General features: G+C 39.4%; 1 protein-coding gene across 1 annotated transcript in view; it reads right to left on the reverse strand.

Annotated features, from left to right (window-relative positions):
- Positions 1–661: 661 nt before the first annotated feature.
- Positions 662–13,451, reverse strand: part of LOC140238629 (uncharacterized) — a 116,588-nt gene continuing 103,798 nt past the window's right edge. Inside the window, exons 2-4 of the mRNA XM_072318529.1 lie at positions 3,762–3,797; positions 2,701–2,713; positions 662–977 (exon numbers count right to left, since the gene is read on the reverse strand). Of these exons, the coding sequence (XP_072174630.1) occupies positions 662–977; positions 2,701–2,713; positions 3,762–3,797 (365 nt within the window). The remainder of the gene's footprint in view (positions 978–2,700; positions 2,714–3,761; positions 3,798–13,451) is intronic.

Raw genomic sequence — 13,451 nt, forward strand, 5'->3', positions numbered from 1 at the left:
CCTTTGAATACTCAATTCTGTAATTCCCATAGACTTTGTACAGGGACCACTCGGTTCAAGTGGCCAACAGGTTAAGATGATTTGAAAAAAAATAGATCTTGTGACAAAATCGATTACATTTTTGTGGTATTATCAGCTGATTTTTGTCACATATATCACCCTAAATATATTTTTAAGAGAAAATTTTATTTTTCCAGCAACATACCTGATCTTAGAAACATCAATTACTGTAAACTGAATGGTGGGCATTGATAAAGGTAAGTACACGTAAATTGCATGTTGCTTCACATCGTTCAAACTTCAGGGCTTGAACTTTCGTTTCTTCGAACTCCTGGAATGCTCAGCATCAGGGAGGTCTCTCTTCAGAGTCCAACAGTAGTCAGCCATCATGACTGCGTCCCAGCGACCCTGATACCTGGTCTCCATCTCTTTCATGTCCTGATGGAATCTCTCCCCCTGCTCGTCACTCATTGAACCCGGGTTCTCAGGAAACCGGTCCATATGTGAAAATAGGTAGTGCATCTTGATGCTCATGTTGCATCCAAGGTGTCTGGAAGCAGTCAGCATGTTGTTGACAAGTTCTGCGTCGTTTCTGGCTTTAATGTTGCCAAGAAAGTTCTTTACTAACAGAACAAATGCTTTCCATGCTCCCAGTTCCACTTCATTCATTGAGTTTTCGAACTCTGGATCTCCTGATGAGCTGACGGATATGAGGACCATCAAAGATGCCAGCTTTCTGTTTCTCCATGGACAATCCTGGAAAAGCCTGGCACAAGTAAGTGAAGCAGTCACCATCCTTGTCCAGAGCCTTGGTGAACTGCTTGATTAAGCCGAGCTTGATGTGCAGCGGTGGGAAGAGTATTCTGTCACGGTCCACCAGAGGGTCGTTGATGACATTCCTTTCTTTGCAAGGCACCAATTCCTCTCGTAGGCCTACAGGCCAGTCCTTCTTCGTGTAATGCCGAGCACGGTCCCTACTATCCCACATGCACAAAAAACATGGGTACTTGGTGAAGCCACTCTGTTGTCCCATGAAGCGAAAACACCCATTCATGCCTAAGTGGAGTTTCCTACACACTTCATGGGGTGGCTGCCCCATCAAGTTTAGTTTTGATCCATCAACTTTATGCCTTACTGCACTAATTTTTGGAAGATTTCAAGGTTTTTATGACTACAAACTGATCCATTTTCGACATAATCACCCAGAACTATCGGACCTGAATACTTTTTGTCATTAAAACAAACATTTCCAATCAAAACAATTAATCAAAATGGCATTTTACCCCCACCGACTTCTTCTGAAATGCTCCACACATGCGTTAATGTGAACAAAAACGTAAAAAACGACATGTGGCCGTAGCTCAAAAACTTGACCTGATTGAGCAAAACCAATATGATTTTTGGATTCAGCGCATCAGGTTTACCCTACATCAGCTGAAAAAACGCAGACAACAAATTTGTTGTTGACCAGTGTTATCATTGTTGGTCTCTTTTATTTTTTCTTCTGAATTCATCAGAGTTTGGGTTGTTTTTTTTTTTCCTATGTCAATATCATCATCTTTCCCCTAGAGTCTTAGATCTCTCTCCCCATCCATTTCATTGACAGGCCACAAATTTGACAGATTACATTAGCCACAACAAATATATAAACATACAAATGACTCCTAGTCAACAAAAAGCTTCTTCTAAGATGGCATTGTTCAGAAAAGATATCAGTCATTTATAATTGGAAAAGTGAGCAAAGAAAATGGGATTCCATCGGGATTCGAACCCGAGACCTCCGGATTGCTAGACCGGTGCTCGCATTTATCCCCAAGTTGAATTATCCTTCGGGTTTATGCCAGGTTCAAGTGTGTGCGTGTGTGTCACACACAAACACACTGCTATAGCTTCTGACCACCCGAGCATTGAGAATTAAGGGTTTCTGGGACGAACACTGCACTAGGGCTTTCTATAGCTCAGTCGGTAGAGCACCGGTCTAGCAATCCCGAGGTCTCGGGTTCGAATCCCAATGGAATCCCATTTTCTTTGCTCACTTTTCCACTAATAATTTATATTCTTTCTGGTCAGTTTATTCTGTCTTTATTCATTTATAATTTGACAGAATATGGCAAGACTCTACCATCAGCAGGCAAGGGCTGGAACTTTGGTGTCCCCTAACTACATAATGTACCATCAGTGTGAAATGTATTATTAGGCCTCATTGCATGTTCACCGGCTGAAGTTAACAGGTATCGGTGACAAGCCCTTGTCCACGGGCACCTCTCCCAAATCAACGGTGGGAAAATACTGGGTTGGGAACAGCTTAACTTGGGGCGAAAACTATACTCTCTCTTTATCCCATCCCTGGTCTCTTTCATTTGCGTATTGGGGTTAATCTATCTGATGTGTGGGTGTGTGTTGGGGGGGGGGGTGGGATACATCTATATTACATAGAATTAAATATCAAAACAAATCATGGTGAATGACCAACAATCCCGGCAAACAATAGATCGCCAATATGCCCTTGCTACAATGTGATGTGAAATAAAGGCGAGAAGGGATTACATGTTGGTTTACTCCGTTCCGGACAAAGAGAAACCAAGAGAGAAAAGGTTGGCGATCGTCGGAATGTCAGCGCTGGAAGGGACACGAAGACGCCGAGATATCAGATGATACAATCTCAAAGTACAATAGGTTTCTGCTGGAGCATGAATGTACCTATTCTTGGGTCCTTTACGGGGGAGGGGGCTTGGGGGTTGGAGTGAGGGGTGAGGAGCAACCTCCACCCCTACCCCCCCCCAAAAAAAAGTAAAGAACAGGCTCAATGCAAAAGTGAAAGAAACCATATCAACTTTTGTGTGGGTATCCACATCTCTATAAAAAAAAAAAATGAACATTTCATTTATGATGACATCATGACTTATTGTTGACATCATTGCCAAAATCATTTGAAATGAAGCAAAATTACCACTGTATTATTATAGGGGCTATAGAAATTAGAAATAATGACAGTTAGTGGCATAACTCCATAATACATTGACATCATACATGAATCAAAGCACATAAAATTTGAAGTACACCTAGAAAGTCAAAGAAAAACAAAAAACTTATTTTCATAGTCGTATGAAAGGGGAAAGGTGTGTCTGGTATTTGCCTATCACATGAAAATCAGGACGTTGTCAGTCCACAACATTAATTTAACTTCTCTACTCATTTTATACCATTCTCTTGATAATCAAGTCATCATCATGTTGTTGTTGTTGTTGTTGTTGTTGTTGTTTGCATTTATTCTGCTTCTCAAGTCAAAACAATGTTGTCTGCTACATACATGAGTTAACAATCTATGGCCACTCAATCAAAGCGACGAACTACAAAACTTCATTCTTGAATAACAATTTTCACTTTCACTTTTTGATTCCGTGGTCTGTTTGTCGTTTGTTTCCATCAATTCCGCTTCTCACATCAAAACAATGTTGTATGCTACATGAAAGAGATGACAACTTATTGACAATCAATGTGACAAGCCATAAAATGATTCATTCTTGAATAACAATCTTTGCTTTCACTTTCTGATTATGTGGTGACTGTTTATCATCTGTTTGCAATAATGTTGTATGCTATCTGAAAGAGTTATCAACCTATTGCCACTCACACAAAGTGACATACCTCAAGATGATTTGCTCATAAATAACAATTTTCACTTTCATTTTCTGATTGCTATGGGGACTCATATAGAGCGACTTTACAAAAATCTTGTCTGAAAATTGAACAGCTCTTACCTCTCTTGTTGGGTCTTGCTGTGACGAATGGTATATCTGAAATGACAAAAAAATATGACAAAAGACAAAAGTCAGAATATGAACGAGATACAGCATAAAAATATAGGTATGATCTAACAAAATATACATTAATGATACAGGGAAAACTATGTGCATGTCATATGCTCAACTGCAATATATTTACTTAAGCATTTCATCATAAAAGATTGAAACAGTTCAAATTGAAGACTTTGCAGAGCGTGTGTATGAATGGGCACATGATAGTAAAGACAACAGATGCTGGATAATGGCTAACAGAGCGAGGGCGGTAGAAATCAGTCAGCACCACAACTGATGACAACTACCGGTAAATGTGATCATTCCTTATGATACAACTACTGTAAAACGAGGAATGTTCGCGTGCATTTTAATTTCTCGAATTTTGAGAGAGACTTAGGATACGCGAAATTAAAATGCACATGAATGAAAGTTTTCGTCTACACTATATGCATCGAATGTTACAGGCAACTCGCGAAAATTTCATGTCGCGTAAAAGCCTGTGGGATCCAATTTGTGAAAATTTAATGCCGCGAAAATATTGTGTTTTACAGTACACAAACCTGAGATTTTTGTGTAAGGGGTATTCAAGGCCCTTGAGGAGGTAGAATACCAAGTCCAGATCAGGACTGACTGGAGGAATAATTGCCGTAGGAAAGCAAGGGGACACTCGATCCTGAGCACCCAAGTCAAATAGGTCAAGATTTTTGTTGTTATTCGTGGTGGTGGTGGTGGGAACATTTTCATCAATAAATGCTTGTCATAACTGCATTCTTTGCAATCAATTTGTACGCAGTTAACAGACACTACTCATCTCTGCTGTACACTTTTAAGATGCAATTCTAGGGGCAAACAATATCTTTCTGTAAAAGTGGAAATTTTTACACATTTCATGCAACCAGAAACTAGTGCGAAAATAAAAGCACGCAAATATTTTTCCTTCCCATATGTTCCAGTAGTTGCTATCTTGATTCCACAGAATTAAAAACACAGGAAAATCTTCTTACATGGCCAAGCACAAAAAAGTTAGTCGCGCAAAAATGTCCACTTTTACAGTATCTACTCTCCTATCCTTTTTCCTCTCCGTAAAAGAATGAGGTCCAAAGATTCCAATGATTCACTTGACATCTATATTTGATGATAATGTTCGTCTGTTTTATGTTCAAGAAATTTGGAGACATATCTAGACTGTGTTTAAACAATAGATGTCACTATCAGGATAAGTATTACCAGTCCCATCTTTGTATGTACTGTAAAACCAAAAACATTCGTGGGATGAAATTTTTGTGAATTGAAGCCTACAGCCTTTTTCACCGCATGAAATTTTCCCAAATTGCCACTGGCATTCAATGCATATAATGTGGACAAGAACTTCAGCATGCATCTTAATTTTGCATATCTTGACTCTCCTGAAATTTGAAATTAGAATGCATGAAAAAAATTTCTGGTTTTACAGGACGTAAGTTTGATTCGCCATCAAATTTTTTATTTTTGTGCCATCAATTGGCGTTTCTCCGAACAGCATCACAGTCAAGAATTGAAAATGTCAGTGATTGCACGAAGCTCAAATGACCAGACTTATAAAGAGTGCATGGGGAGAGTTCATCAGAAGAAAAGAGAAGACTTTCAATAATAAAAGTGTACCTGCAATAGAGAGATGGGTGAGAGTGAGTGAAAAACAACGAGAAAAAGAGGGAGAGAGAGAGAGAGAATAGAAAATGAAGTAGAGAGACCTATATATTATACTCTTGCAAATACTACAGCCATGAGATAAATTGCTTGCCTTTCACCAGAGTCCTGTGTGTACTCTGGGCAAATGAGAGACAAATTGGGAATCAAATGTCAAATATCTGGTCTAAATTCATCCCCCCATTGCCTCCCCCCCCCCCCCCCCAGAGTCAAAAAGCTTGCAGCCGCGGGCGATTCTAGCCTAGGTTAGTCGGGACTCGCTGATCCCGTGGCGTATATACAGCCACACGAAGAATACACCCAGCAATGTGATATATCATAACTGCTTCTGGTTGGCTCCTATTTACATTGGATGATCACGGGCAATTAGGGAAGGTAAGGCCGTTGAGGTGACAGTCAATTTGACGGAGTCACTATACAAGGTTTTCATTCCACACTGGAGGTCAAATGACCAATTTCCAAAAAAAGAAAAAGAAAAAGTGCCTCTTTTCTTTGATGTGGGCACTGCAACCTGTACTGCAACACCTGGCTCTACGAAGGCAGGTATTCAAATAATTGATGTTCGGATTACCTTTACATCCAGTGTTCCAATTCTCAAGAGCTTCAAATGAAACCGATCTCTGCACACAACATTGCTTTAAAGCTGCAAATGGACTTAAGTTACAAATTATGTACTCTGAGATTGAGCAATGATTTCTTTTTCCAAGTACCGGTACACAAAATTATGACATTATGCTTTTCCAAATTGAAACATTTTTCTTTCAGTTCACTCACTGTCAAATTCTCATCTGAAAGTGATTTGTATGTTCGAAAAATTGATGAAACTGTAAATACTTTTCAATTTCAAACAGTATCACTTGTATACCTCGTTGAATTACAGTCTAACATGTCTATAGCAGCCACCCAGGGGAGACAAAAAATGGGTGGCCACTATAGACAGGTGGCTGCTATATACATGCTGTCTAGCTCAAAAATGGCTTTTATGCATAGAGGGTTTTTTTTTTTTTTTTGTGGTCATATAGTACGATGGTGCTACAGACAGGTGGCTGCTAAGACAGGTTTGACCAATACTTGGAATTACAGTGTAGTGTTCTTACTTGATGAACAAAACCACCAGGCTGATCAACAGGGGGTTCATTCACAATCTGACATACTAAATTTTTTGTTCTATTTCCTATATTCACCACAATAACACAAGTACACTGACAGGCTCTGTCTTGTCTTCACAAAATCCTATAAAGTCAATAATGAAGCAAATCTTGGAGTATGCCAGATCAATCATTCTTATTTTTTTTTTTTTTTTTACTAGGACAAAGGTTAAAAAAAAAAGATTGGGTGCTTTTTAATCTTGCATGGCTCAGTGAAATTATATCTATCTCAATGAGTAGATGTACAAGAGCTGGCAACATCTCGCACAGTTGCATATGTTTGAGGACCCGTGGTGCTGCCAAGTTTAGTTGATTGAGTGAGGGCAGCAGACAGTTTTCACAATGGGGACCATCAACTGGGAACACTTCTGCCTCAGTGATTTCACAATCTCGACAGCGTGGTATGATACTGCATGCAATCATGCTGTCTGGAGTAAATGATCTACCTGTACATTCCTTCATCACATGGGGGCAGCATACCATTCTATTTTCACAACGATACTGAGTCCCATAATGGTAAGGATGAAGTAAAGCCCATGCTAGTTAAAATCGATCAAGAAATACCATGACGTAATGTACATTCCATCACTTAGGCATAGAAAAAGTAATGACTCAGTCAAATCAAGCAATCAAACATGCATAATATCCCATCATGCATCTGCTGGTCCCAGCCAATGATGTTAAAGGCTGATACTGTAAGTGCATGGGGAAAAAAATTAAGAGAACAAAGATTTGAAGTAAGTGAACTGTTTGCGTCACTAAGATCAACAAAAGTTGGCTTTTTTATCACCAAAGCAGTCAAGCTACTTGCCCTGCATCGGTCTGTGCCAATAGAAACTGTTAATTGCCATACGCAACATCCCATTGTCCTATATTCATTTCACAGCTTCATCTCCTGTATAACTGTCTAGTATTCAAGATTTTCTAATATAAATGCACAGAAATTTAAGTCTTCCAGTAATGTTTGTCAAATGAATGCACAAACAATCTCAACTCTTTTAATTGCTGTTCTTGTCTCTTTTTCCATCTGTAACAGTCAAGTCTCCCCTTAACCCGTTGAGGACGAGTCCCGAGTATACTCAGGCAAGTGTCTATAGGAAATGTGTGTTGTAGCAATATCAGCCCGTCCTCAATGGGTTAAGACTGATTTTCCATCCTTACCAGATGCCTGATTTTCCCTTTAAAGCGTTTTTCTGTCTCATTTCCTCAGCACACAAGACTAATTGCATTTAGTAATGGATGCCTGGCCTAAGATGCGTATAATCTACTTTGTGGTTAGACCTGTGTACACTAGGCAGCCCATTTCCTAGTTTTTTTGTTTGTTTTTTTGTTGACACAATTTCAGCCAGGTCCACAGTTTGGCCAAAAGGGCACGGCAAAGAATCATTCAACTCTGACTAGAGTCCAAAAATAAAGCTCTGCAGCAATGTACACTATTTCCACATTAACCCGCTGAGGACAGTTTGATTTTGCTACAACACGCATTTCCCATAGACGCCTGCCCGAGTATACTCGGGACTCGTCCTTAATGGGTTAACATGTATACATTACATTTCATAACCATGCCACACCGTAACCCTAACTTTTGTCCTGACATCATTGTGTTCACTGTGTTGATTTTGCTCAAAGGCTATGTGAAATTATGTTTGGATGACATCTAAGCTGATCTGCATACTTGCAGAATAAAGGAGAAAAACACTATTTTACAAAACTGCCAAAACAGACATTCTGCCAAATAACACAAAAATATCATTTCTAATGATACTGCAAAAGAATGAGTATAACCATGTGAATTGTAACCCAGGAAGAACAACTATAAAGCATCATGTGCACCAAATAAGGTATATAAAGAAAGAGGTCATGGAAGTAAACATTTCAAGAAACATTATATCTCTACTTGATCTCGGACATATATATCAGCTGCCTATTATCATCATTTGGGTTTATTCTTGAATGGAATTCTGGTAGTTTTCACATATATTGGCAACTTTAGATTCATGGTCATAACAGACATCTAAATTTGACTACCATTGTATTTGTCATGTTTGTTACTATAGAGGGCTCACTTCTAAGTGGGGGTAAATAAAAAAGCTCGGGCTCGATCCTTCGCGGTGTGAAGAAGGCATACAAAAGTTGGTACACAAATCCAGGTATATATGTCATTATGGGCCAACTCAATTGGTGATAAATGGAAAGGCAGATCTGTGCTGTCAATGCAATTTAACCTTTGGGATAGCTTTACGTCTTCCCACAGGCACCTGGGCGCTGGCATGAGAGGGGATCTGAAGACACCAGGGTGGGAAAAGAGGGTGCAGGTTGGGCGGAGTGGGTGCACAAGAGGAATCATCTGCCCCCTCCCCCTTTCACACCAAATTCACCCCGGAAGACTCCCAGCATTTCCACAGCCAATATATGAAATTTGCCTTTTATCAGCAATGAATGTCAACGTATGGATTTCCTTCCTACCTTTCAGAATGAAAGGCGATGAGAAATGTGAAGAAAATAACTACAAGTACAAAAAAGGGGAAAAAAAGGGAGTTCCAGGTATCAGCTAGCTGTGTGCACACGTCACCTAATAACAGTAGCACAATCCAGACAGCAAGATCAGAGCACATCCAAAGGTTCCATCAGAAAGATTAAGATCTACAAATGAACTGCTAAATATCTTGTCATGTATTGAACCACCATTGAACTTTACATTGAAAGAACCACCAGGACGCAATGGGACAAATCCAATAATAGAATGGTAAGGGAGTGAAGTATGTAAATTTCGCTCAAGCTAGCATCTCTTCTGCAACAGAAGTTCACTAGAAACAGAAATCTCAGACCACAAAAATATCAGCGAGCACACCTGGGCGATCTATTGAAATTTTCCTTGGTCTGAACGGGGGCCTTACACCACTCTGACAGGTAAAGGCAATTTTCAATAATGACTTCTGCAGCAGCCGGCCACTAAAGAGTCCCATAGGACAGCAAAAAGTAGAACATGAATCACAAATAAAAACAGCACTGAAGATTAAATTTGATGGAGACAAATGCAATTTTCGAGGAACCTGGAATGGAGATGTTGGGGGCATGCAGAAAAAGTGCAAGTGGATTGCAGGTTAATAAGATAAATAAAAAATAAATAAAAACAGATAGGAAAGAAATACACCAACACAAAATGAGGAAAGCAAGGTGGAGTCTGTAGGGGCCAGTAAGAAGAAAACAAAATGAAGATCAAACTGCTGATTTAGCTGCTATCCACATGAAAAAGAGACTGAATGAAATATTAAAGTGATCTAGCTCTACTTCCAAAACTGTATATTTATCTGGGATATCTACAACAAAGCATAACATAATGTTACATTCCTCACCATTCTCTATCATGTGATAATGTCTAGCAGATGTTGCAAACATACATTGCAAATATGAAAATCATGTATCAGCATACAATGCTTTTACAACTTGGCATGTGTGGCAAGAATCAATGCTACGTCAGCAGCTTTCCAAACTCAGAGAAAGAAAGTTATTTTGACTGACATCCCTTGCAACAAAACCAACAAAAAAACATATCAGTAGAGTTTGAATAAACAATATCAGATAATAGTATGTATACTTAAAGTCAGCTTGGCCTATCTTAATTTCAAGAGATCTGGCAGATTGGTATCATATGGCTTATTCCAAATGACTGTCTATTGATCACCATACAAAATATCCTTGCCTGTTTCATATGAAAGATGTCAAGAAAAAAAAAATCAAGCAAAACGATGGAAACTTACATAGTGAGAATCTCTAAAGAAAATCCTAATCATGGTCAGGGGGAGGGGATTCCCTCAAAACTAATTTTCACCAGGTACCAGAAATAGAGACTGCCTCAAACTCAGGCCAATTAGATTAGATTGAAACATAACTTGTGGGACATGACAAGTAACTTTAAACTCTTTGATGGTACCTACAACATGGACTCTTCTGGAACTATGATATATGACACACTCATTCCTAGATGGATTTTATAACTTTTTCTTTGCATGAAAACAGTTTTAATAAAAGGAAATCTATGTGAATCAAGCTTTAACAGAATTTAGTAAGTAAGTGACTGTGAAGAATGTAAAGAGAGAAGGTACATTTGGAAATCCAGGCGAGGTAACGGTGTGTTGCCGAGGTACAACTCGTACATCTACGAGACGGTGCAGACAAATCAACTTGGAGGAATGTGGAGGAGGTTGGGATCCCTCCTCCCATCTGTCACACACACATCGATCACATCCCCACCAGTAGCCCACCTCCTCCTTGGGTGCTGTGGATTAACAGGGGCATGCAGCTGGGCAAGTCTCTCTTTCCCTCTAGACTCTGTCTCTATCTTTAAGGCGGGTGCATCCACATCGAAACTGATTTTCACCAGGTACCACAAATAGAGACTGCCTCAAACTCAGGCCAATTCTGCTGTTATTTTTTCAAACAACAGAAGGTGTGCTCCAATGAGGCATTTTGCCATTCATGGGTTCTAGTTATCTTCCCCCAAACTGATGATGTGATGCCTTTTGACTGAGTGTATGCTACTACACGTAATCTAATTCACAGATAATTATGGGTTAAGACTGCATCGAGAATTATATCATCACATTTCAAGTGAACTGTGCTAATATGTGTATCCTCTTTCTTCTTTATTTTTTTCAGGATGGACAGGGGAGGGGGTCTTGTGTCAGGGGATGATTTATCTTTAAAACAGATTTCAAACAGACATATTTTGATCAGTAATTGAAATCATTATCTTTCTTAAACAAGAGCATGATTATATAAATATTGCACATTATAAACACTCATCCTCCATACAGATAGACCTGCAGCTCTAGTTACCAAGACTGCCAACATTATACTATTCTATGCATTATAGCAATATCACAAGACCATAACATATGATTATGCTCCCATAATTCGAAAAGTACCATATCACAGAAATGGACAGGTCATGTAGCAACCAAACAGCATGGAACTTCTGTGATTGTTTCAATTGACCCAAACTGGCAACAGGGAAGAAGATAGGAAAGAAGTGAGGGGGGGGGGGGGGGACACACATACACACACACACACACACACACACACACACACACACACACACACACACAAACACACACACACAAACACACACACACACACACACACACACACACACACACACACACACACACAGAGGGTGAGAGAAGGGGGAGGGGTCCAGGGAAGAGAGGAAATTAAGGGAGCCTGAGCTGGGTCACAGTTTACACTTTCTGTGACCCCAGATGACCTTTCCTGGTATGCCCTCCGCTCATGTCAACATGACTGGGATACATAAACACCCCAGGATGTGACTAGTCTCACTTTTACAGATGCAATTTTTTGAAATTATTTCTTTCTCTTGCATATTCTATCTCTCTCTACCCACCAATCCTCAATCCAATTGATGCCTTCTGAGCCATTAAACCCATTGAAGACAAGTCTTGAGTGTATACCCCACCAGGTGTCTATGAGAAATGTGTGTTAAATGAAACAGCTCAACTTCAATGGGTTAAAACCTACGATCATCAAAGAATAGTTTTTCTTTCTTTACTTCACAAGAGGTTAGACTCATATATGTGAGGTAGATTAGATACATTTTCAACAAATAACAATAATTGAAAAATTGCCTTGCATCAATGTAAATACACATTTGTTATTCAGTGTTCTGAGTAACAGCCATCCTAAATATCATGGCCATACATACATAATCATAAATGCAATTAAAACTCATTGATTTGAACTAATGTGCAGAGCCTGTTGCTACAAGTGATTAGAGCCATCACTGGCTTTTGGGTGGAAGCTTGGTAGCCTAGTGGATATGACACCTGTCTGGCAGCCAGGGGGTTGTTGGTTCAAATCCAAGCCAAGTATGTGTATGCCCATGATTTTTATCAAAACACTGAATAATCCATGTGTATTTATGTTGATGAAGGACAATTTATCAATTAGTTGCTATAAAAAGAACTTGCTGCAAGAATAACTAATTTGAAGAAAAAACAAATAATACTGTATACGCCATATATTTCGCGAGTCTAAATTTTCACGAATCAGACACTCCCGACGATTTCGCGAGTTGTTAAATTCGCGATCTTGCGTAGTCCTGTGCTGAACGGACAAATGTACATGCATACATCACATTCACATCGGGATCAGAGTTAATATTTTTGCGTGTCTTTAATTTCGCGAATAGCAACCGACTCGTGAAATTCGCGAAAATAAAAACCTTGCGAAATATTCGGCGTATACAGTAGTCTGTTCAAGAGTACATCACAGCCGCAACTCACTGGGGACGAGATGTTTCGGCGGAACAAGGCACTGATGCAGCTTTGATAATTGAATAAATTAAAACTTATCTAACAGCTACCAATCAAAGTACAATATGACTGAGATACCTGAACTCTTAAACACGAACCCAACATCTTTTCATCACATCTTTAATTTCTATCACAATTCTTTTCCAAAATTCTTTGCAAAGACCCAGTTAGGAATGACAGCTGTGATCGTACCATTTCCTGACGTATAAACTCTGCCAACATCACTGGTGTCATACCTCTTTCTTCACCAGTTCATCTCTGTGTGGCTAAACTTTCCCAGACCTCTCTCCTTATACCATCAAGCCCCTCCAATAAAAGTTTATGACAAGCACCTGATACAGAGTTGTTCAAAGTTAGGGCACAGCTATATAATGTCAATGCTTTCCCTCTCAATAAACAACAACAAACACGTGGGGTTCAAAGCTAGGCCCAAGATATGTTTATCGCTCCACGCTAAGGTCAGCTGCAAGCATAACACTAACTAT

This window comes from Diadema setosum, chromosome 15, assembly GCF_964275005.1.
Source record: "Diadema setosum chromosome 15, eeDiaSeto1, whole genome shotgun sequence".
In the NCBI taxonomy this organism is placed as follows: domain Eukaryota; kingdom Metazoa; phylum Echinodermata; class Echinoidea; order Diadematoida; family Diadematidae; genus Diadema; species Diadema setosum.